The sequence below is a fragment of the Tenrec ecaudatus genome, chromosome 10, assembly GCF_050624435.1.
Source record: "Tenrec ecaudatus isolate mTenEca1 chromosome 10, mTenEca1.hap1, whole genome shotgun sequence".
NCBI lineage: Eukaryota > Metazoa > Chordata > Mammalia > Afrosoricida > Tenrecidae > Tenrec > Tenrec ecaudatus.
In genome coordinates this window covers 15279535-15303895 of record NC_134539.1, presented here as the reverse complement: position 1 = coordinate 15303895, position 24361 = coordinate 15279535, and the positions used below count along the sequence as shown (strand labels likewise).

The following is a 24361-nucleotide window of genomic DNA, read 5'->3' as shown; positions in this document are numbered from 1 at the left end:
ATCATAGAATCCTTTGGTAAACAAAGATATTAAGATGTGATGCTACTGTTTCTCGACATGACCTCTGTTAGGTCTCTGCACTTCTGAAGGTGTGTTGCATCTTCCTAACCCTTCCCTAAGGTGCTTTGGTAACCCTGTCTGGTAAGTATTGGACCGTTAACCATAAGGTCAGCAGTTCGAATCCACCAGTTGCTCCCAGGGAAGAAATTGAAGCTGTCTACTCCTGTGAAGACTTACAGAGCCTTGGAAGCTCTCAGAGTCCGACTTGTTGGCAGTGAGATCACCTTTCGCTGAATTGATCCTACCTCAGGACAATGTTCACCACAGGGACTCAGATTGTGTTCTTCCTTTCCAATGGTGTTTGAATTTGGGGAACAAAAAGAAGCCCGAAGTGGCACGATCAGGATGCTGGAGATGTGCTCGTGGGAATTTCATAGGGCAGGCCTTGCCACCCTCAGAGTGCATTGTCATGCTGGGGAAATGCCTTGGCCTTTTCCTCACCAGTGCAGTTTTCTATTTTTTTAAAAACGTCACCATAATAAGTCCCCATAATTATCCTGTGTTCTTTGAGAAAAAAATCTGTGAAGATTACCCTTTGGCGTTCCAAAAACAGTTACCATAACCTTCTGAGCTGACTTGTCTGCCTTGAATTTAGGTGACTTGCTGGATCACCCTGAGAGCCACTGGTGTGATGGGACCTTTTAAAATTATTTTCACTATCCTCGCAAGACTGAGACGTGCACTACTGAGATCATCTGTGTGCAGCCGTCCATTAATTATAGAGAAAGCGCTACACGGGTTTTGTTTGGTATAAACCTATGCATGTGTGAAAGCTGTGTGCCAGGGTTATATCTGCTCAGCAGACTTATTCAGTCTATATGCTGAGCAGATCATCAGAGAAACTGCCTTCTTTGAAGAAAAACTCGGCATCAGGATGGGAGGAAGGCTTGTTAGCAATCTGTGAGGTGCAGATGACACAAACTAGCTCGCTGAAAGTGAGGACTCGAAGCACTTGCTGATGAAGATCAAGGATTGCAGCCTTCAGTGTGGATCGCAACTCGGTGTAATGGAAACCCAGATCCCCACCACCGGACCAATAGATAACATCATGCTAAACACAGAAAAGATGCAAGTTGTCGAGGGTTTAGTCTGGCTTGGATCCATACCAGTGCTCAGGAGGCAGGAGTCAAGAGATCAACAGCACATTGCATTGGATTAATCTGCCCCACAAGACCTTTTTACAGTATTTAAAAAGAGTGATGTTCCTTTGGGGGCTAAGGTACGCCTGACCCAAACAAATCTGTCTTGAAGACGCACAGCCAGAATACTCTCAGAGGCGAGGAGAGCCAGGCTTTGTCGCCCATACTTTGGACATGTCATCAGGAAAGCCAAGTCCCTGGAAAGGGACACCGTGCTTGGGAAAGTGGAGGGGCAGTGGGAAAGAAGATGACTTTCCAAGGTGGGTTGGTCCAGTGGCTCCCACAATGGGCTCAGCCATAAGAACAGCTGTGAGGCTGATGCAGGACTTGGCGGTTTACGTTGTCCTGCATACGGTCCCTGTGAGCAGAACCGACCCCAGAGCACTGAACACAACGATGTGTGTGAACTGGATTCCCAGTCGCAGTACGTTATTACCGCCTTGTAGCCATACCATACGATGCCACTCAGCTGGCTATGTTTCTGTCTAAAGGTTTCATGTCTTTTTCTCTTAATAAATAACCTTCCACTGAAGATACTAATATGACCATCGGTTAGGCTTACAATTAAAGCTAAAAAGAGGTTTGTGCATTATCTGTTGGTAAATGAATGCACTCATGTCTCCTGCATTTACCTCTAGTGAACATGAATGGGAATTAAATGGGAAACTTACATGGAAATTAAGCTTTCAGCAAAATTTGAGTCTCAAAAAACTTCTCCGTTGTTTGTCCAATCTTTTATGTTGTCATGAGTAGAACCCAGTATACAAAGATGTGTCATTTTCTAGGTCTGGGAAGCGCAGCTTTGTTTTAGTCAAGGCGCGTTTTCCTATGTCAGTAATTTTGTGTGTGTCCCTCCCCAGGCTCACTGCTCCTGGTGGGTTGCCAACCATCGTGGGCCTGCACCATGGGCCTCCGGATTCACTTTGTGGTTGACCCCCATGGTTGGTGCTGCATGGGTTTGATTGTCTTTGTCTGGCTGTACAATATTGTGATCATTCCCAAAATCGTCCTCTTTCCTCACTATGAAGAAGGCCATATTCCAGGCATATTAATAATAAGTAAGTTTCTACCTCTTAATTTCCTTCTATCACTAAAGATTTTCTCATGTGAATGGTTTTGGCATATGGTCCCATCATACTTTCTTTTAATATCATAGTCCTATGAATATTAGATTATTATATTGTGGACATTTTTTCCAAGAACTTTTGAAGCTCTGTTGTATTTTGCAAGGGTAAATAAATGTGATCTGTCTCTATATTTATCCTAACACTACAAAATATATGGTTTTTTGCTTTTAAAAAAGTGACCTTGTAGCGATGACTGTGTGTGTGTGTCTGAGAGCAATGGATTATGGTGTGTATATATTTTAGTGTTTCTGCTTTGTACTCGCAAGTGTAGAGTTTTGGAAATAAGAGTATGGTATATATTACTGGAAGTTAATTTCATAATACTAAGCATATTGATTATTGTGTTATGGTAACGCTTGGGATTACTAGGTAACCATTTTGGCCAGTGTGGCAACAATGAACAGAAGAATGAGTAGAAGAATCAGATTGAAAAGATAGGGGGAGAGTTCCAAAAGTTTATGGGAAGATTCCATTGTTTTAAAATTTCACTTCTCCACAACTTTTTGAAGCTCCCTTGTGTGTTTTATGTGTCCTTGACCTCATTCTAACTTCATAAGAACTGTGAGACATCATAGCTGCATTATACAGTTGATAAGACTAACCAGTACCATGCACTCAGTACCGGTGCAAGCTAAGTCTCCTTTCTTTGCCTTTTCTTTTTAACAAAATGAACATAATTTCAAATGTACTACCTTTATGGTAATTGAATCTATTTATACCAGTTTTCCCCCTATTCATTTTAAACATCAAGATTTCTAGATTCTTTATTTTCAAATTGTTCTTTAATCATCAAAAGAGGTGGTTGAATTCAGTAACTCAGAGTAATAAAGTATAGCCAGTTAGAATTAATGAAACTATAATAAATATTTTTAAAATGCTGTTTTGATCCTTTAAAATATGCTACAAGTAATTAGTAGGGAACCCATTCAATTATACTATTGCTGGATTTATACTAAGCGTGTCAGCTAATAAAGATTTATACCAAGTTTGTCAACTGTCACATAGAAATAATTAGAGGAGTACATTTAAGATAGTCTGCTTGACAATATTATTTGGTAAGTGAAATGAAATAGCGATCATATTTTTAACCTTTCGAAATGAATGAATCTGGTGGCATTAATTAAAATGTGGATTTTACACTTTGTTGATAGAATATTTTGAAGAGTGGTAAATAACTTCTTTGTTTCTTTTGAAGTATTCTATGGCATTTCTATATTTTGCCTGGTTGCCTTAGTGAGGGCCTCAATCACTGATCCAGGAAGACTCCCGGAGAACCCCAAGATCCCACATGGAGGTACGCCGTTCTTCAGACTTAGTACTTTCATTGATGGCGAAATTCTCTTTTAGTGGTTTTCATTACCTTTTAATACATATCTGTTATTAAAAGATAATCGGTTATTAAAAGTTAAAAAGATAACTCCATTATCTTTTGGTTTCTTAGTCTTTTTTTTAACTCCATTATCTTAAAAAAAAGCATTTTATTCTGAACTAGGTATAGGTTGAAGGAGCACGTTATCATGTAACATCAGCACTTTATTTACACCTTTTGCTTCAGGGCATCCACTGCACTCCCTGCAGTGTACCATCACTTACCGCACTTCCCTTTTGGGTTGCTTCTGTCCATTCCCCTTTTCCTAATCCTTCATCCCAGGTCAATGATGCCCCTTCGCTCTTAAATGCTTGATTATTTTAACACAAGGGTGAGTTTAGTCTCGATTTGAAGGCTGACATAAGGACTATAGTCTTGTGGGATTCCACCAATATCTATCCAATCTGTAAGCCTGGTCTACTTTATGACTTTGAGTCTTGCTCCACATTTTCTCCCACTCTACCCAGGATCTTCTAATGCAGCGGTTCTCAACCTGTGGGTTGCGACCCATTAGGGAGTTGAATGACCCTTTCACAGGGATCCCCCAATTCATAACAGTAGCGAAGCGACAGTGATGAAGTAGCACTGAAAGTAATGTTAAGGTTGGGGCCACCCCCCCTGAGGAGCTGGATGAAAGGGCCGTGGCGTGAGGACGGCTGAGCACCGCTGCTCTAGCGTGGCCCTTTCCAGAGCAGCTGGCAGTGGTAGCTGGGCACCGTCTGCTGCTTCTGATCTCAGGATGTGGAGTGTGATGTTTGCATGGTCGTTCAGTCCATGTATTGCCATATGCTTTTCTTTTCATCATTCTGCCTGAGGATGGAGATAAATCAATAGTTGCACCTTAAATGACTGCTCACAAGCTTTTATGACCCCAGTCCCACCTACCATTATCTTTTGGTTCCATTTTCCATGTACTCTTGGAAGGCCCATTTGGAGTCTTGATCAAATGTTTGTCCTGTAGAATTCTCTGTTTAACAGTACACATCCACCTGACCCCTCCCAGAGCCTTCCCTCTCCTTTCAGCTGTTTCCTTGATACCCCCCTCCCACTCTCTGGCAGCCTCTGTAGTAACCTCTATGAGGGTGTAAATCTTTGGTTTTGTTTTCTTTATTTGTTCAGTGCTGTGTCTCTAATACTAAGAGCAATCTCTGTTGGAAAATGCAGGGTAAGTATTTGTTGAATCGTTATATAATTATCTGAGAAATTATGTTTATTTAAAATCTTATTGCTTTTATTTTATGATAGTGTAAGTATCATAATACTTGGGGTAAATATTTGTATTATTATGGATAATACTGCCTATATTTTTCCAAGTTCTAGCAAATCAGTGAAAATTTGAACTCTTGTTTTTTATTCTAGTGTCATTTGGTTAATTTTTATTACCTTATGGCATAATTATTTCACCCTCAGAAGTAAATTGACAATATTGTTTCTTTTATTAATTGCCAGATAATAGTACTACGTCCTGTATCTTCTCCCCTCTCTGAGCCTCACTTTTGGTCATGTGCTGTGCGAACTTTGGGAACTTGACCCTCACTTTTCCCTTGTAAGGAATGTGTATGTCTTTTATCTGCATCACAGAGCCAGAATACTTGTTGTAGCAAATGAGTGGTCCCCAAAATGCTATACATGAGGCTCATCTGGGGAGCTTTTAAAAAAAACCCATGCCCAGGTTATAATATTAATTAAATCAGAGTGGGATGGAGGTGTAGGAGCCAGCTAATAGTTTAGTTTAAAGAGCCCATGTGATTTCAATGCAGTTTGGAAAATGAAGTAGTGATGTTTTACAAAATTAGTTTTAAGGACTAGGTTTCTAAATTTAGTTTAGGATTAGCGTTAGAAACGTTTGTGTTTCTGATTGTCATTCCTCGAGGCTACTTGGCCTGACCAGTGAAGAGATTACATGGGGACGAGTTGCCCTCGGTGTTTCATGTAGCGTTAGGGCTTTCTGAGAACCTTGTTAATGTTAGGAGTTGCTTTTTTAATTTACAGAAACAGTGGCATTTTCACTTAGCCGGTATTATGTGTGTGTCTCTGTGTATTTGTGTGCACATGCATGGTGTTAAGTTTTCGGATGGACTGATCTGTATTTGGAAGAATCCCTTTTTCCCCCCAATTGTCTTTATCAAGGGCTTTCTGAACTGTTGCATGCAGGTGTTACCTACTTCAAGTCTGCAGCCCAGTGGCCTCAGAAAATCAAGCAGGCCTTTCCTCATTAAAAAGCCTCAAACCCATTTTAAAGGAACGCTAGTTTTCAGGGATCAAAAACCAGATGCCTCATCTACTGGACTGTCACCATCTACTAGAGTTGGTGAATGTAGCCAGGTCGAAAGTATTTGCTCTCAAAAATCTCATCTCATCTAAAGTCGTTGCAATAGAGCTAGGGTACGACACAGATCCTTGTCTCTATCATCTTTTTGCCAGGAGGCTACACACAGATGAAGGGGCCCTGGTGGCATAGTTGAGTGAGAATTGAACTGCTAACCACAAGGTCTGTGGTTTGAATCCACCAATCATTCCTAGGGAGAAAGATGAGGCTGTCTACTTCCATAAAGATCTAAGTCTCAGAAGCCCAAAGGAAGCAGATGTGTTTGACCTAATAGGTTGTTATGAATGAGAATTGACTTGGTGGCAAAGAATAATTGTAAAATAGTGATGTTTATTCATCGCTATTGAAGGTTGAGCAGTTTCATGTCTTTGATCTTTGGATTCTTCAGGAAGGAAATTGTTATGATCTTTAACCATTTAATTTTCTGAAATACTTTGTTACCTTCCTGTATTAGACTGAGTTTTCTAGAGAAACAAAACCAATTCCATAGTTGTAGAAGTAGGCAAGTCCAGTATGAGTCCACACAAGTCCCATGTCTGTGGATTAGGTGTTAAACTGGAGGCTTCTCCTGACGCGTGGAGCTTCGGTGGCTGATGAACCCATGATTAGCAGGAACACCACAGGCTGATGGCTGCAGAGGTAGATGAATCCAAGTTAGCAGGTCAGACCTGTGATTGGAGAGTCCAACGAATCTAAAGTCTGCAGGTCAAATGGCAGGCCACACTGAGGGCTCCTGCGATCAGCGAGCAATATGACAGGCTCACAGTCCAAAGAACCAGAGGTGGATGAGGCAGCTGTTGTATCTAGATCCAACAAAAAAGCAAGCAAGCTTTTCCAAAGTGTCTACTTGTATAGGAAGTAGGTCATTCTCCGATTGTGAACTGAGTAAAGAAGTTGCTTCCTCTCTCATCTTAGAACTGTTGGGTTGCTCACAGCAGATCCCACTGTGGAGTTCACTGCACTGTTAGGTCACGTCATAGGGGGTAACTAGGGAGGAACTGCGAAACCACTGACAAGAAGTTCACACACACACACACACACACACACACACACAAAATTGACACAAAACCTAATTTTCACATTTCCTGTTTTTAAAAATTTTTTAGAAATAATTATACTTGTGTATTGAGACTTAATTGTTTTTAAGCCTGCAAACGAGGTAATTTGAGTATAAGAGACATTTCTATTTTCTTACTGATAAGATTCCCAGATCATGATTTGATGAACTTTTGGACAAATGGATGAAATAGTTATACATTTATTTGTATAATTTATTTATTTGTATAACTATTATTCAAATTATTCATGTAGCTACATATGTATGTTTGAAATAAATATAAAATACTTTAGAAATACTGCTTTTGCCAGTTTGATCTCTTTTGAAATGATTATATTCAGGCTCTTTTTTAAGGAAACAGATTTCTTAAGTGTAATTCTTTAATATAAAGGATTTGCTCACTGAAGCATGCACCTCAGTGGTGTTAGCATAGTCACAGAATTGTGCCCCCATCAACCCCCCAGCAGTCTGAGGACGTTTTCCTGTCCTGACGTCGCTAGAGCCGCCTTCCACACAGCATTGTAGAGCAACTGCCTTGCTTGAGCTTAGCTTATTTTAAAGACAGTGTGTTTTGAGTTTGCCTGATGCTCTCCCTCACAACTTTACCCCAAGCTCTCAGTATACATAGAATGCACAGATTACTGATGAGGTCAAATAGTCAGTCATATTTTTGTCTTTTTTCTTCCCTCTTAGCTACTTTTTCAAGACGGTCATTTTTTTCAAGCTCAAAACATGTATTATTAATTTCAACAGAAATCACTCTATAATTGCTCTCTATGCTTTAACAGTGCTTGCTTTCTGCTTCCATACCTATGTGAATCAACAATAGATGGGAACACTGTCTTCAACAGCTCCCAGACTTCTGTAGCTTTGCCTCCACTGGACCCTCTGCTGAGATGCTGTGCTTACTACTGTCCACCCCCCTCTCTTTTTCTATTATGATAGTTTTATTGACTTACCTTACACATTCAAATATATCCATTCACAATCAATTCTGTTGTTCAATCCCATCAAGTGAGATTATGCAATTAAACAATTGATGACTACAACTTCTTACACAGACAACTGATTCTGTCAGGGACCTCTGTTACAGCCCACACTGTACTGCGTGGGTAGTTCCAGGTTATCATTTTCCCCCAAAAAACGTTATTTTGAGATTTAAACACAAAATTAAAAGAGGGCAGACCCCACTTATCAGAGTCTTCTAACAGACTCAGTGGGTGGTGACACTTTCCTTTTGGAAGAATAAGCAAAAACACAGTGAAATGTTTTAATTCATTAGGCATTTCAGACATTATAAGGATCTAGGTTACTTCCCTAAAGATTTTTAGTCCCGGAACCCCACAGGGGCAGTTCCACCCTGTCTTACAGGATCTCTGGGCGTCGGAATCGACTCGATGGCAGTGAGCGAGGTCATATTAAATATCTCTGGTCTTTGGCTTGAAGTTTTCTTTTTTATTGTTCTGATTTTTCTTTTCCTTAAAAAAAGTAGTTATATAAATAATGAAGTTTCTGTGGTTACCATGAATGATCAATTCATTTCTCTCTGAGCCGCGTGTGAGGAAAGGAAGAGACTTAACTTGTTCGTAGGCATGTAGGCTACATTAAAATTCCTAGTTCTTTTAATTGTCATAAAAGAGACACTGTTATATCTTGGATGCCTTAAAATATCAACACACAGAGGTAATACTTTCATTGACTTCCTAGATTTTTGTAACAATGACTTCTTTATGTGGCCTGAACACATTGGGGGATGTGTTTGTGCAAAAGTGCGTTCCCCAGGGAGACTAGATTTGCCACAGGAGTGGATTCTGGCTCTTTGTTAAAACGCATTTAGTGTCTCGACCAGAGATTGGCAAACTTCTTCTTTTCTGTGAAGGACCAGATGGTCATTTGGACCATCCAGTCTCTGTTGCAACCACACGACTGCCAGGCTCGCCCAAAAGCAGTCATCAATGATACACAAGTGAATTGGTATCGCCGTGGTCAAATAAAACTTTATTTCGGGACACTGAAATTTAGTTTTCGTGATTCTTATGTGACACAAATTATTATGTAAGGAAACATTTTTCACTAGTTAAAAATTACAAAAACTCTTATTCACAGGTTACACTTAGACTGTACATCCAAAACTGCCCCGGAGGGTTTCTAGGACCGTAATAGCTATGGCAGCAGACTGTAGCCACACCTTCCTTGTATGGAGTGCTGGCGTGCGTGCAGCCCAGACCTTTGGTTAGCCAGGAGTGTTCAGCCACTGAGCCACCCGGGCACTGTAGCCATCTCTAGCAGACTGTTTTTCCAATGCTGCCCGACCTAAAATGTCAGTATGTTCATGTCACTTGTGTCCACTAACTAAAAAAAAAAAAAAAAGGATTTCAAATAAGAAATACCTGTAGAAAAGTGAAGGCTACTTTACTAGTTTCTTCTTGTGCCTAATATAGAAAGCTTCATCTCTCAGTTTGATACTTGTCAGTCTTGAGCAAGCTTTCTTTTTATTATTAATCATTTTATTGGGGAGCTCTTACAGATCTTTTTCCCTCCTTGTTTTCTTTTTTTAATCATTTTATTAAGGCCTCATACAACTCTTACCACAGTCTGTAGGTACACCCATTGTGCCAAGCCCATCTGTACATTCAGTGCCCTTGAAGAACTTTCACGAGTGTCTCCTGTGTGCTAGGATCCCCCTGCACACAGCTCTGTCCCGTCTGGGTAGGTCGAGAGCTGACTTTCACTCTGCCCTTCTTAGAAACAAGTGGTAGTTACAATGGAAGTGGTGGCAGGCTTTAAAAGTGTTGTCCAGGTACTATTTCATATCAGTGAATTTTAAAAAGGTGTGTTCCACATGATAAAGCGGTTGTCCTGCTTCATAGATGATGCTCGCATATAGTTTTTGGGAGTCTGATCAGAGTAATTTACAGTGAAAGCAAGAACTTTTCTTTTCTGAAAATATTGTGTTTTTAGCATGGAATGTTGTGTGCCCGTTTCACTACCAAAAAAACCCAAAGTGAACCTGCGCCTGTGACTTTCCAAGACTAACTTTTAAAGAGAGTAGAAAGCCTCATCTTTCTCCCAAGGAGAGGAGCGTCTGGTGGTTTTGAACTGCTGACGTTGCATTTAGCAGTCCAACACGTTAACTACTACGTCACCAGGATTCCAGGTTGGAGGAAAATTTGACTCGCTGGTAGGGCAGTGTTGTAAAGAACGCTTCTATTTTCATTAAGAAGTAATTTTTTTTTCCTATTTTCACTACTGAAAGGAATACGCCCCAGACTCATCTCCATTCTTGGTGTACATTCTTAAATTATTCCACTAGTATAAAAAATGAAGCGGTGTGGAAAAAGAGGAGAGAGAGCATGCGTTTTTCCCAATGAGGTTATAGGGCTGCGGTGCATTTATTTATCTGCTGCACCTAGGACTTAACACAATTCCTTCTCTAGTGTGTTTGCTTAAGTTTTTCTTAGAAATTAATTCATTTGAATCAGATTCTATTTTAATGAAAAAAAGTGTGCTTTGGGGTTCTGTCATTGGATGGCACTAATATTTACATAGGAGTATGTGTCCAAAACTGGAACACACTTTCCTGTCCTTTTTGCATTGTTAAGTACCTTATGGTGCAGTGTTTCCTATGAGACATTTACAAGCTGAGATGCACACACACACACACACACACACACACACACACACACACAGCAGTAGTTGCCACAGCCACGTTGGCACTGCAGATGTGGAAGGAACCCTCTCTCAGATATAATTTGAAGACTCCCTATAAAATTTTGTAAATAAATGTCTTAAAGTTTTGTTTCAGCACTTGCCTTTGCTTTCATTAAGTGGGTTTCCATTTCCTTTTCTAGAAAGGGAGTTGTGGGAATTATGTAACAAGTGTAACTTGATGAGACCAAAGCGTTCCCATCACTGCAGCCGCTGCGGACACTGTGTGAGGAGAATGGACCATCACTGCCCGTGGTAAGAGGATTTCAATGTTGGCAACACCCCGAAAGATAAGTAAGAAATGGGAACATGGTCTGTGCAGGCTTTAAAAAATCATTTAGTACAGGATGCCTTTGCATACTCGCACCGCCAGTCAGTTCTCCCAAAGGCTCGTTGTTGCCCAGAAATCCCATCTTTTCCAACAAGGGGAAATTTGAGCAAAAAACACCCTGAAGTTCCATGAACACAAATATTACAGAATAACTAAAGTGATCACATGAAATGAGGCAATGTATGTAAAGCAGTTAATACACTATCTAGCACATAGAAAATAAAATACAAAGCACCTGATTTCTGCTTCTAGAAAGCCACATCCACCCAGTTGTTTACCACCCCCCTTTTCATTTATTTTGGTGATTTCAGATACCCTCAAAATGCCTTCCTCCCATATTAAGCCCCTTTTAGAATTAAGCATTGGCTATACGAGGGGATACCTCCTCCAAATAAATGGAAACTTTTTTTCAAAGCTATATAATTTTTTGAAGATCATTTTATTGGGGCTCATACAGCTCTTAGAACAATGCATACATCAGTCATATCAAGCATATTTATACATATATTGACATCATTATTTTCTAAACATTACATTCTATTTGAGCCCTTGGTATCAGCTCTTCTTTTTATACACACACCTTGCCCCCGTTGTATTTAAATTTTTGTACAAAACAACCTTATCACCTTCAAGTACTCTCCATTACACTTACTACATTTGTCTAATCTGTGAATCCGTTCTTCAAAACATCTTTCAAACTCATCTGTTTGAATGGCTGACACCTCTTTCACCTCCTCTGTGTCATCAAATCACTGTCTATTCAGACCCCTCTTCGTTGGGGGAAACAAAAGGAAGTAATGTAGAGCAACGTTAGACGCATAAGGTGGGTAGGGCAAGAGAGGCATGCTGTGTTTTGCCAAATTTGGGCACTGGGATGGCTGAGTGAGCAGGTGCTTTGTGGTGGCAAAACAGTCCCCTGTCTGCCGCAAATCAGCCTGTTTTTGTTGCACACTGTAATGCTATCTTTTAAGCCCCTTTAAATAGAAAGCTTGATTAACAGTCTCACCCAGTGGAACGAACTCCAAATGCACTATGAATCAGATGACAGATGTTCAGAATGAGGTTTGTCATCAAGTGACATTTCACTATTTTTGCGCAAATGCGAAAACCACTTGTACACTTGAGTTTTTACTATAGTGCTGTCCTCGTAAGCTGTGCTCAACATCCCAACAGTTTCTGCGGCATTTTTCCAGAGCAGGAAACAAAACTTCACGGCCGCACGCTGTTCTCTTAAATTGGCCGTCACCAAAAAGGAGATTTGAGCGAAGCTGCTTTTATGAAAAAATTCACTGTGACCAGAGGGAACCTTCCCAGGCGACACCACTGGGTGTGCTAAGGAGCGAGTTGCGTGATGCTCACCTAGCGACAGAAATGCATGCAATGCAAGCGCTGCGCCTCCTAGCTCAGTTCTGGGTTTGAGGAACCCCTTGTAGCTGTTCACCCTACGTACATGTTGGGTGTGTGTACCTGGTCCAACTGATTCTCCTGGGCTCCCTACATTGTTGGTCAGTAGGGCCTCATGATATTTAAACATAACCTTCAGTTGAGAAATAGAATTTTTATGACAAACGCTGTGAGAATTTTTATTGTTTCTCATTTCAAAGCTGTCACAGAAATCTGTGAAGAAGACATTGTATCTAATTCTGTTTTCCAAGCATTGACTCTCCATATAAACATTTAAGTTCATGTAGTATAGCACTTTATAAGTATATTTCTATACGTGACTTTATTTACACACACAGAGTTGCAGATACACCAAGGTAATGACATTTAACCAAATTTATAACTGAATTTATTTAAAATTGGCTCAAGGGCAGAGTTCACTTTAGATTTGCGTAGTAATTTTAACCAATGTAGAGTTTTCTTATTTTGGTCATTTATTTTGAAAGCGAACATAATTGTTTTTAGTGGAAATTCAGTTTGCATTTTAAATTGATTATTTACATAAGAGGTAAACCATATTAGATAAAACACTTTGTTACTATATAAATTTCTAAAAATTATCTAATTTTGTCAACAAGATACAGCAGTAGATATTTTAACAAATGTGCCATGAATTTAAATAAATTAAATCTCAAGTGATCTTCTAACCTTTAGTGATCTATTTGCATTCACAATCGTTACAGATGAAAAGACAAGTGAAACCTATTCAGCTAAGTGGTAATCACACTGGGAGAGGCAATTTTATACACTTCTCAGTATAATCTTTCTGATTATAAATATAATAAATGTTCACAAGACAGTTGGAAATTGATGCATTCTTTTAAAAGAATGCAATCATTTCTCCTTAAAAAGACTTAGAGGGGAAAAAAAGTCTTCAACCAGGAAATGCTTTCTAGTGTGGAGACAGTGATGTTGTTGATATGTTTTTAAGGGATAAGGACTGGCTGGTGAGGAAACAGTGTGTTTAACCTCAATCCTACCATTGGGTGATGCCTCTGTCTCTGGTCTTCTGGTTTCTGCAGTGATTCTCATGTTCTCAGAGGAGCTGAGAACAGAAAGAGTTAGAGGATGGAACAGAGAGTCGACTCTGAGTCTGAATAAGTCAAAGTATTTTCCTGCGTTTCGCGTTCCCTAGGAGGGGCATTGCTGGGAGACAGAGAGGATGAGGGCAATGTACTGTCTGAATTGGAAGCAAGGAGAATTTCTTTTGCTTTTAGAAATTGCCTTCTCCTATTGATCCAGCAACTTGAGATTCTGGGTCAGTTCTGATTGCCTGGAGATTTCTTATAATTCTGTCTCTAATCACTCTCAGTAGTTTAAATGATACAGAAAGAACTCTAACAGGTTGAGGACCGTAGTGTTTCTCACAGCTCTCTGATCCTAGCAGTGTTTCTCAGACTTTCCAGGGCCAGGACAAGGGTAAGTCATTTTAAACTAACTGCTTTGACAGAATATTATTTGTGTGTGCCTAAGCCATCCTTGCAGACAGAAACTCACAATGAGAATGTTCATGTTTACATAACCTGAGCTCTTAACCCCCAGAAATACCTTTGTGAAACTTTCAGTTTTATATGTGATTTTTAAAAATGCTTTAATAACACATTTCAAAGCAACAACTGAATTTAGGAGCTGAGCCTACCATTTTTATTCTGACAGTGACAACTGTTCTGAAATGAATTCATTTGCACAGAGTAATTTCGTTCTAGTTAGGCTAGAAATTTTAAATACTTGGAAAATAAAGCGAAATAAAATAATTACATTTTAAACAACAAACTATCCAGCTTGAATTAGCTTTGAAAATAAGTTGTAACATTTAAAATCTGCCCCTTGTTAGGGGTCACCATTTTAAGAATTTATAAATATTATGTGAAAATATTCTTTTCAGATGATATATACATAAACTATTTTTAGCAACCAATCAAGTTCAGATTCTAAGACTGAGAAGAATTGCAGGCTTAGCAGTTACGTTAGAGTGGGAAGTCTAGGTTACTGTATAGGTGGCGTGGTACTGTGTGAAGTCTTCAATTGCTCTCACAGCTTGAATGCTGTCAGGGATAGTAGTGTCCAGGAGAAGGAGGTTCTTCTTTTCTTGGCTTCTGTCTCTTCGGACTGTTCACCCTCTGGTGAGCTCCTTTCTGTTTGCCTTCCAGTAAAGCCAGCCTGTGCCCTCTGCTCTTCCTCCTCACCAAGTGGCAGTGGGCCAGAGGGCATCAGGTACACAGACCCATCCTCCTCACCAAGTGGCAGTGGGCCAGAGGGCATCAGGTACACAGACCCATCCTCCTCACCAAGTGGCAGTGGGCCAGAGGGCATCAGGTACACAGACCCATCCTCCTCACCAAGTGGCAGTGGGCCAGAGGGCATCAGGTACACAGACCATCCTCCTCAGTGTACCCTGGCTGTTAGGTTGGAGGGGCTTCAGCACATCTGTGACATTGAACACATGTGAAATTGTGTGTGATTATCTTTAGCTTCATAAGCTTATCAATTTTGAAATTAGCATCTTATTAACACTTAAAATATTGTTTCTTTTTCATTTTTTCCCTTCAGGATTAACAATTGTGTTGGTGAAGATAATCATTGGCTCTTTCTGCAGTTGTGTTTCTACACAGAGCTTCTTACTTGCTACGCGCTGATGTTTTCTTTCTGCCACTATTACTACTTCCTTCCACTAAAAAAGCGTAACTTGGTAAGAAACGTTTGTATACACTGATGTTAGAGCATCTGTGGCATACGGTTCTTAACATGTGGTTTCTTTAAGTGCAGAATGGTGAAAATAGAAACAAGAACCCCCTAACTCCCCCTTTTGGGGACTTATGTCCTGAGAGGATAAATGATGAATGTTTAGGGTGCTTTGGAAGGTTTTCCTCGTATGTGCCACGTGAGGCAGGAGTGCTCTCCCCCTTGTAGACTCACCGATGATGTTGGGAAGGCTCCCCGAGTTGGTGGTGAGGGCAGGGAGCCTCAGCGGTGCACCCACCCCTGTGCACTCCGACTTCAGAGCTCGCAGCAACGGCGGGAGGGAGGTACCATTTCCATCTCCGTTTTTACAAATGAGAAAACAGCCTAATGGAGATTTCTGAAGGTCAGTCTCAGAAATGATTACTCAGCTGGCCATAAGCCCAGCAGGACAGTGATTAGAACTTAATACAGTGTGTTATTTTGACCAATAATCTTTCCACTTCATTTGAAATGAATTGTGTCTTGAACATATATCAGTGTGTGTGTGTGTGTGTGTGTGTAGAGACAGAGGAAGGGGTGATTGAGGAGCAAGTGATCATAGCCATTCATGTGCAGGAACAAGGTAGAGAGGGAAAGGGAGGGGTGAGGTTGGGGATAGAACCCCAGGTGGAAAAGAAACATTTTGAGTTCCCATTTACACCAATTTTACTGTATAAATCTTTCACATTTTAAAAATAACAAATTTGGTGGTGGTAGTTGAGAGGTGCCGGGTACCATCAGATTGATTGAGACGCATAGCATGGCGGGGCTGAGCTGCCCCTCAGGTTTTCCTGACGGGTCTTTTTGGAGGTCAGTCTTCAGGTCTTTCCCTCACAAAGCTGAGGAGCAGGTTCAGGCCGCCAGCCCGTCACCGAGCAGCCAGGCACTTACCTGTCGCTGTAGTGTTATTTGCACCATCTTTCTTTTGGATCTGCCTGGTCTTTGTTTCTTGTTTTTCCTGTTTTGTGATTTCAGTGTGTAAACAATGAATTGATCTTTTCTTCTTGTGTTCGTCTTCCAGTGGTTTCCCCAGAGATGAGAACATTCTTTCTGGGTTTCCGAAGTTTCGTATAAAGTACCACCTTCATCATTTCTCTGATAAGGCTAAGAACATCTTAACTTCATTTTTGTTGTCCCTGATTGTTGTCGTTAAGGCCTGGCGATGCCTTGGTTAAAGAGTTAGACTCTGTGACTGCCAGGTCGGTGGTGGGAGCTGACCCGAGCCCACGGCAGGAAGCTGTGCAGGCTGCTTCCCTGAAGATCTACTGTAGGGTAGCTAGTTCAGCCTTGTAGTGTTGCTGTGAATTGAAACTGGCTTGATGGCAGTGAATTGTAGTTTTTGATTTATTTTACGATCATCATTGTGGATGATACTTTTATGTAGACATACAGTGAAAACACATGACTGCAAGACATTGCTGTTGCCTATATATGTCATGGACTACATTACATAGTACATGTGGTCAGTATTCATTTTAAATGATCCGTTTATTAATGCTTTTCCTTCCAAGATTATTATATTCTTTTGGTGCAAGTGTGCTGCGACAAATTCTCCTAGTTTGGGTTTACCTGAAGATGACTTTATCGCCCCTTCCTTTTTGAAGGCTTTAATTGCTGGCCCGGGGCAATCTTGTCATTATTGGTGTCATCCAGGTGGTTCCATCTCTTAGCGATCCTATGACCCTAGTCTCCATTGAATGGCACACTGCCTGGGCCTGCCCCATCCTCACAGTTGTTCTTTTTGAGCCCATGGTTGCAGCCACTGTGTCATTTCATTTCCTTGATTGTCTTCCTCGACTTTATCAAGCAAGATGTCTGTTTCCAGGGACTGGTCTCTTCTGATAACCATGTTCAAAGTGCATCAGACGAAGTCTCGCCATCCTCACTTGCAAGGAACATTCTGATTATACTTCTTCCAAGGTTGGAAGTTATTGTTTTTCATTTTTAAGAGATTTGAGGGGGCTCCAAAATGTCTGTGGAAAATGTAAGTAAAGTATAACGGAATTTTTCCATGAACCTTTGAAGCCCCTTTATATTATTCCAGTTACTGTGGTTTTCATAGTTCCTGTTGACAAGTCAGGTGTTAGGCTTCTTGTTGCTTCAGGTGTGTCTTTTCCCTTCGTGACCTTTTCTTGGGGTAGTGCAAGGATCTTTGGTTAGCAGATAGTCTAAGTGAACTTTGATTTTGGTCTGTTTGCGTTTTCCTTGTTGGTGGCAAAAACCTTCCCTTTTCTGGACTTTCCTAATTTTCTTCCTTTGTGCTTCAGATTGGACATTAAAAAAATCATTTTACTGGGGGCTCGTACAACTCATCATCATCCATCCATCCATCCATCCACCCATCCATCCATCCATTGTGTCAAGCACATTCGTACATTTGTTGCCATCATCATTTTCAAAACATTTGCTTTCTACCTGAGCCCTTGATATCAGCTCCTCATTTTCCCACTCCCTCCTCACCCCCTATGAACCCTTGATAAATTATTATTATTTTGTCATGTCTTACACTGTCCAATCTCTCCCTTCACCCACTTTTCTCTTGTCCATCCCCCAGGTAGGGAGTTATATGTAGATTCTTGTAAACGGTTCCCCCTTTCTACACCCTCCCAGTGTCGTCACTCTCACCACTGGTTCTGAAGGGATCATCTGTCCTGGATTCCCTGTTTCCAGTTCCTATCTCTACCAGTGTACATCCTCTGGTCTAGCCGGATTTGTAAGGTAGAATTGGGATCATGATGGTGGGGGTGGGGGTGGGGAGGAAGTATTAAGGAGGTAGAGGAAAGTTTTATGTTTCATCTTTGCTACACTGCACCCTGACTGACTCATCTCCTCCCCACGACCCTTCTTTAAGGGGATGTCTATTGCCTACAGATGGGCTTTGGGTCTCCACGCCGCACTCTCCTCATTCACAATGATATGATTTTTGTTCTTTCTTGCCTGATACCTGATCCCTTCGACCCTTCATGATCACATAGGCTGGTGTGCTTCTTCCATGTGGGCTTTGTTGCTTCTCAGCTAGATGGCTGCTTGTTTACCTTCAAGCTGTTAAAACCCCAGTAACTATATCTTTTGTTAGCCAGAAACCTCAGCTTTCTTCACCACATTTGCTAATGCACCTGCTTTGTCTTCAGGGATGATGTCGGGAAGGTGAGCATCATGGAATGCCAGTTTAATAAAACAAAGTGTTCTTGCATTGAGGGAGTACTTGAGTGGAGGTTCATTGTCCAGCTGCTACCTTATTACTAAAACTATAAATATATACACACAGATCTATTTCCCCATCATCATATATAAATCGATTTACATATGTACATGCCTGTATTTAGACCTCTATAAATTCCCTTTGCCTCCTACTTCTTTCCTCTGTTTCCTTTGACTTTCCTCTTGTCCCACTATCATGCTCAGTTTTCATTTGCGTTTCAGTAATTCCTCTCAGTTACATTGCCCTAGCTCTACCAGGCCTCCTACACCCTCCTTACCATCAATTTTGGATCACTTGTTGTTGCCTTGTCCCTGGGTTGGTTAACAACACTTCCTTTCCCACACCTCCCCTCTCTCATGTCTCCCCCACAACTGTCAGTCCCATTGTTTTCTCCTCCAGATTGTTTATCCAGCCTATCTTACCTAAATGGACCTGCAGAGATGATAACATGCACAAAAACAAGACAGAGCAAAACAAAGCAACAAAAGAAAAAAAACAATGACAAAAAAAAAAGGAAAGCCAGTAAATAGTTCAAGGTCTGTTTGTTGACCTTTGGGAGTGTTTTCCAGTTGAGTCTGTTGGGGTCCCACAGCCAAGTCCCAATATCTATTTTTGGTACTCCCTCAGACTTCTTTCCTCTGCTCCCCTTGCTGTTTTGTTGCACACCCTTATGTTTTAACTCCGTGTGGTGGGATCAGATCGGGGGCAATTCCCACACTGTTTCTCCAGTGTTGTCGCCTGTAGGGCTATGGGTCAGTGAGGGATGTCATGTCTCATAGTGGGGCCGGCCTATGGTCCTCTCTGTGCATGGGCTACTCCGAGCGGGGATAACTTCCTCCAGGCTTGGTGGGCCAGGGTGTGCTCCACTTTCTCGTCCTCCTTCTTCATTTGCTCCCATGTGCTCTGAGCAGACACGTCCCTCTCCCTGAGCTGCAGATTCAGTGCTGTCCTCTGAAGTAAATTCTTCTGCTGGGGAGGGGTGGCTGTCCATGTAGTTGGGATTGGGGTTGGCCCCTCAGACCTCTACTGGTTCCCTGCTTTATGCCGGTATGTTGCATTCGCAGCTTGGAGTACCAGGCTGAAGCAGACTGAACATTTTTTAATAATCCATTTTTTGGGATTCATATTTTCCACTCTTGTTTAATCTACCCTTGAATTATTAGATCTTTAATTCAATTACATTTCTTTACCCTTAGAATTTCCATTTTTTCGATAGCTTACAACACTGGTGCAGTTCTCCATGTTGTCATCTATTTTCGTGAGCATTTTTAATGAAGACTCTAGATGTGTTCAGGGCATCAGCCCTGAGAGCTCCTTGTGAGCTCCTGCTCTCTCTCTGTGTTCAGATCGATCGGTCCTGTGTTTTCTGACGTGCCTGTTGACCGAATCTACGCATTCTGTCAGCACTTGGTGAGGACCTGGTTGATGTTTTCTTTCTACACAGGTGACTGACTTTTTTGTGGATGCACAGGCAGTAGAGGAAGACTCATCCCCGTCCAGTCAGGTGCTTGTGTAGGCCGAGAGCTTTGGTCTTTTCTAGAGCAGTTCATTTGACACTGACACGTATTGACTTTGACTAGCACTTGTAAGAGCATATGGTTGCTGGGTTTTGAGCTTTGTGAAGGCCTGGCTTCAGTGTGCCTTTACTCTTGGGGACACCCCTCCTTTCATGTGGCGTCAGTGGAAACACTGAGGTGTTCACTGTGGGTTGTGCCTTGCAACTTGTGTCCACAGCTCTGCGAGACGTCAGGGGACTCAGAGCCTCCACTTCTGCCGGCTTCATATAGCTCTGCTTAGGAAGCAGTGAGGACCTTAAAAACAGGTTGAATGTAGGGCTCCCTTTAATGCCTTTCTACTCTGTCTAACCTCTTTCTAGCAACTTTCCATTGTCTTCAAAATAGCAGTTTATATATCAGCTGGTTGACTGTTGTCTGGCAGTTAGTAATGACCTTGATGGAAGGATTGGTCTCACACAAGGCATTTTCTCAAAGGTGTCAGTGGTAGTGGCATTGTGTTTAAACGCCACCTGAGGGGAGTCTAGTCTGCCCTGTCTAGCACACAGCCCCACGAGGTCCCACTCGTGTTGCAGTCGAAGTGAGCATGGCATCCCCAGCGTTGGGCGCTGCAAATATCCTCTGGTTGTAAAGTTTGAGAACCCTTCTGCTCTAGGGAACAACTTCACATGCATTTGTAGGAGGCAGAGGTTAGCCAGATTCAGAAGAAAAAGTCATTACTGGATAAGGGAACAGGAGAAGTCTTGAAGTGTTTTTGGAATAATTGGTTTTACTGTCAGATCTGCCATGAAGTATCATGCTTTGAAGGCTGAGAGAGGCCTCTTCCTACTACAGTAGGTCCTTGCAAGACACCATTTGCTGCTGCTGTTGTTTTTCTAAAGTTAGGAAAAAATGCACTGCATTACCAAAAGTTACCACTACTAGCAGGAACCGTGGTGGCATAGTAGTTATGCACTGGGCTGCTAACACAGGGTCAGCAGTTTGAAACCACCAGCTGCTTTGCAGGAGAAAGATGAGATTTTTTAGGTTCTTAAAGAGTTGCAGTCTTGGAAACCTACAGAGGCAGTTCTGCTCTGCCCCATAGAGTCACTAGGAATCAGAAGCGGCTTGATGACTGAGTTTTGAAAAGGCATTAGCATTCTGAAAAAGAGTGCAATAGAATATATTTCAGATGTTCTCATTCCATCCGTATTTTTTAAAATCACTTTATTAGGAGCTCATCCAACTCTTCTCACAATCCGTACATACATCATTTGTGTCCAGCACACATTTGTTGCCATCATCATTCTCAAAACACCTGCTTTCTACTTGAGCCCTTGGTATCAGCTCCTCCTTTTATCCCCTCCCTCCCTAATCCCCCCTCCCCCAGAACCTTTGATAATTTATAAATAATTATTATTTTATCTCCCATCCGTTTTTTTTTTTAACAAGTCTTGCTCGTGTACTTTTTAGTTTTCTCTGAAACAAACTCTCTTCAGCCAGATAGCAATTCACTTGTCATCGAGTCCGTGATTTGAGATATGGGGTCTAGATGCTCACAGGTCCTTGATTGGCTCTATAGCAGTGGTTCTCAACTTGTGGGCCTCGACCTCTTTGGGGGTCGGATGACCCTTTCACAGGGGTCGCCCGATTCATAACAATAGCAAAATGATAGTTACGAAGGAGCAATGAAAATGATGTTATGCTTGGGGGGTCGCCCCCACACAAGGAACTGTATGAAAGGGTCGGGGCGTGAGGAAGGTTGAGAACCTCTGCTCTAGAGATTGTGGTACTGAGGACTATGCATCTTTTCCTGGAGAGTGGAATGCAGGTAACATATGCCACAGCCTTTGAGCCTGCAGTCTCTGAGCTACACAGAAGTGAGGGCTTAAGGCTACAAAATGATCCTCTCCTTGATATCCTTTCAGGTAGATAGATGGCAGCATAGGATCTTCTCTCAAGCTAGAGAAACCAAACCAGACTCACTGCCTTGGTGTCAGGTCTTGTGGGTTTCCACCCTGTACCTCTTCACAGGAACAGAAGCCTCATCCTTCTCGTGGGGCCGCTCGTGGGTTTGTACTGCTGACCTCTGATGAAGGGTCCAACTCATAACCCACTGCCACACCAGGGCTCCTTAGCACTCCCCTCGCCCTGCTGTAAGTCCCACCATCAGACGATTGCTCTGTGCTTTCAGACAGCCAGTGTGAACTGCGCTTTTTTGGTTTGTTTTGGAAGGAGGATGTTGTTTTGTTGGTTGGTTGGTTGGTTTTATGTGAAACATACTCAGAAGAGGTTAAGTTTTGACTTTTGTTGTAACAACAAAGCCTGCAGTCCGTAGAAAACGGCCCGTTATGATTAAGTGTGTGCATTACCCCTAAGTGCATAGGACAGAGTTGAGCAAGCCTGCTATGAATGTTGCGTGATTCACAATGACCCTACCCGACTGACCGAGTAGAATTGCCCATCAGGTAACTCAGCCTCTAGTCTGTGTGGAAGCACATCACCAGGGCTTCCCTCCGGGGAGTGGCTGGTGAGCCCCAGCCTCAGACCTCCCAGTTAGCAGCCGGCACTTCACCTCAGCACCACCAGGGCTCCTCGGGCTGTTCCACGCCAGGGCATGAAGTTCGAGGAGCCTGCTTTTCTTTCAGGTTCTCTCCTCTCACCTTCTCTTTTCTGAGGAGCCCTTTCGAGTGGAATGCTTTTCTTAAGAGCAAGCCATTCTTTTCGGATTTCTTTACTTCTAAACTATTTTATCTCCTGGGCTTTCAAAGATCTATGACATGTTTTTTCCCCAAGAAGTTTTGAAGACATAGTTATATTTCTATTAAGGGAGGGAAGGAATAAGAGGTATATAAAAAGGAAGCGATTTATAGTTCATTGTGGAGCAATCCCCAAATTTCAGATCCCCTTTTTAAGTTACACAATGTTGATTTGTTCTTGTACAATTGATTTACACTAAAGGAGCTCCCAAACTACAATTGAATAGTAATGCCATCTTGGGAATTAGTTACTTTTGAAAACATCCAAGTTTCTCAGTAATATTAAGAAGGAAAATGCCCATCTAGAAAAGTAGCAGAAACTTAAATAGTAGCTTTCCTTTTACATGAATGTGGGTGAACATTTCTAGTTAGACACTGAGATGTTTGGAGACGTATTAAAAATGCTAGACCTTAAATTAGTTTGACCATCACTTGCATTCATTCTGCTAGTATAATGCTAAGTTGTACTTAAGATTAATGCTTTGCTGTAAGCAGTGAATGAATTGGAAATTGTAAAAATTTCAAACCATGTAGAATGAGAAATGATTTGGGTATTTTTTAATGGATAAGAACCAGGTGGATATTGAAGAATGAATTTTGACTTGACCAAGGTCTATATTTATTTTTCACACATAATTTTTAAAATGATTATAAGCAAAAACCTGTCTATTGGCATATTATTATATTTCATTGTATTGAAGCTGGTTTTTTTGTTGTTGTTGTTGCCAAAACCAACATTAGAAAACTAGAGCTCTCGGAGGAGCTCCATTGGTGCTGTAGATCAAGTGGTTGGTGGTTCCAAACCACCAGCCGCTTCATGGGAGACAGGTGAAAGATGAGGCTGTCTGTTCCTGTAAATAGTTACTGTCTTGGGAAACCCTGTGTAGAGTCTCTCTGAACTGGAATTAACTCGATGACAGCAAATTTTTAAATGACATATGAAATGTATCACTATATTTTAGAGTATGAGTCCTTAAACTTACTAGATACTGATCTGTGACAATTTTACTAATAATATCTTTTATGATATTTAGGTTATATTTTTGCATATGCAAGCACTTGATTAGCAGAAACTGTCCAATCTTTTAAACTATCCTTAAGATGACTAGAGTAGATAAGTAACCGAGATCCTCAGTGGTTCAAGGACTTGTTCAACCACAGCACAAGTCCTTGGCCAAAGTCTAATTTTCATCCCTAAGATATATTTTTTTCTGTGTGACCAAGTTTTTTCCAGCTCTTTTGTACTTTTCTTGTGGCTATTTGTTTAAGCAATTTTATTGTATCAATGTATCTTTTCCTGAAAATAGTAACTGATTTTTAAAAGCAACAAAGCATCATTAACTGGGCTCTGACCATTCTTAACCAGGTTAAGAAATACGTATTCTGATGTTCAACTCTGAGTCAGTACGGTCTCGCGGCAGCTGGACCACAAACCTTGTAACAAGCCTTGCCCTGCTCTGAGTGCAGAGAGAGCGCTCTGTGCCCCTCCCCGGCTGGGAGCCCATGCTGTGTTCATGGGGCAGCGCCCTGGACTTGAGCATCTCCTAGAGGCACTGTGGCAAAGCTCCGGGCGGAAGGGAAAAGCTTGGAAAAGCTGGGCAAGCGCGGGCAGGGTCTGCTCGC

At 41.5% G+C, this 24361-nt stretch overlaps 1 protein-coding gene across 3 annotated transcripts in view; it reads left to right on the top strand.

The window, feature by feature from the left end:
* ZDHHC21 (zDHHC palmitoyltransferase 21) overlaps positions 1-24361 on the top strand; it is a 66315-nt gene that overhangs the window by 17082 nt on the left and 24872 nt on the right. For 2 of the 3 annotated variants that reach the window (XM_075559931.1, XM_075559930.1), the window contains exons 3-6: positions 2060-2257; positions 3522-3620; positions 10933-11044; positions 15114-15252. In XM_075559931.1, the coding sequence (XP_075416046.1) occupies positions 2104-2257; positions 3522-3620; positions 10933-11044; positions 15114-15252 (504 nt within the window). In that variant the 5' untranslated portion in view covers positions 2060-2103. The remainder of the gene's footprint in view (positions 1-2059; positions 2258-3521; positions 3621-10932; positions 11045-15113; positions 15253-24361) is intronic. The other variant, XM_075559932.1, reaches the window with a different exon arrangement.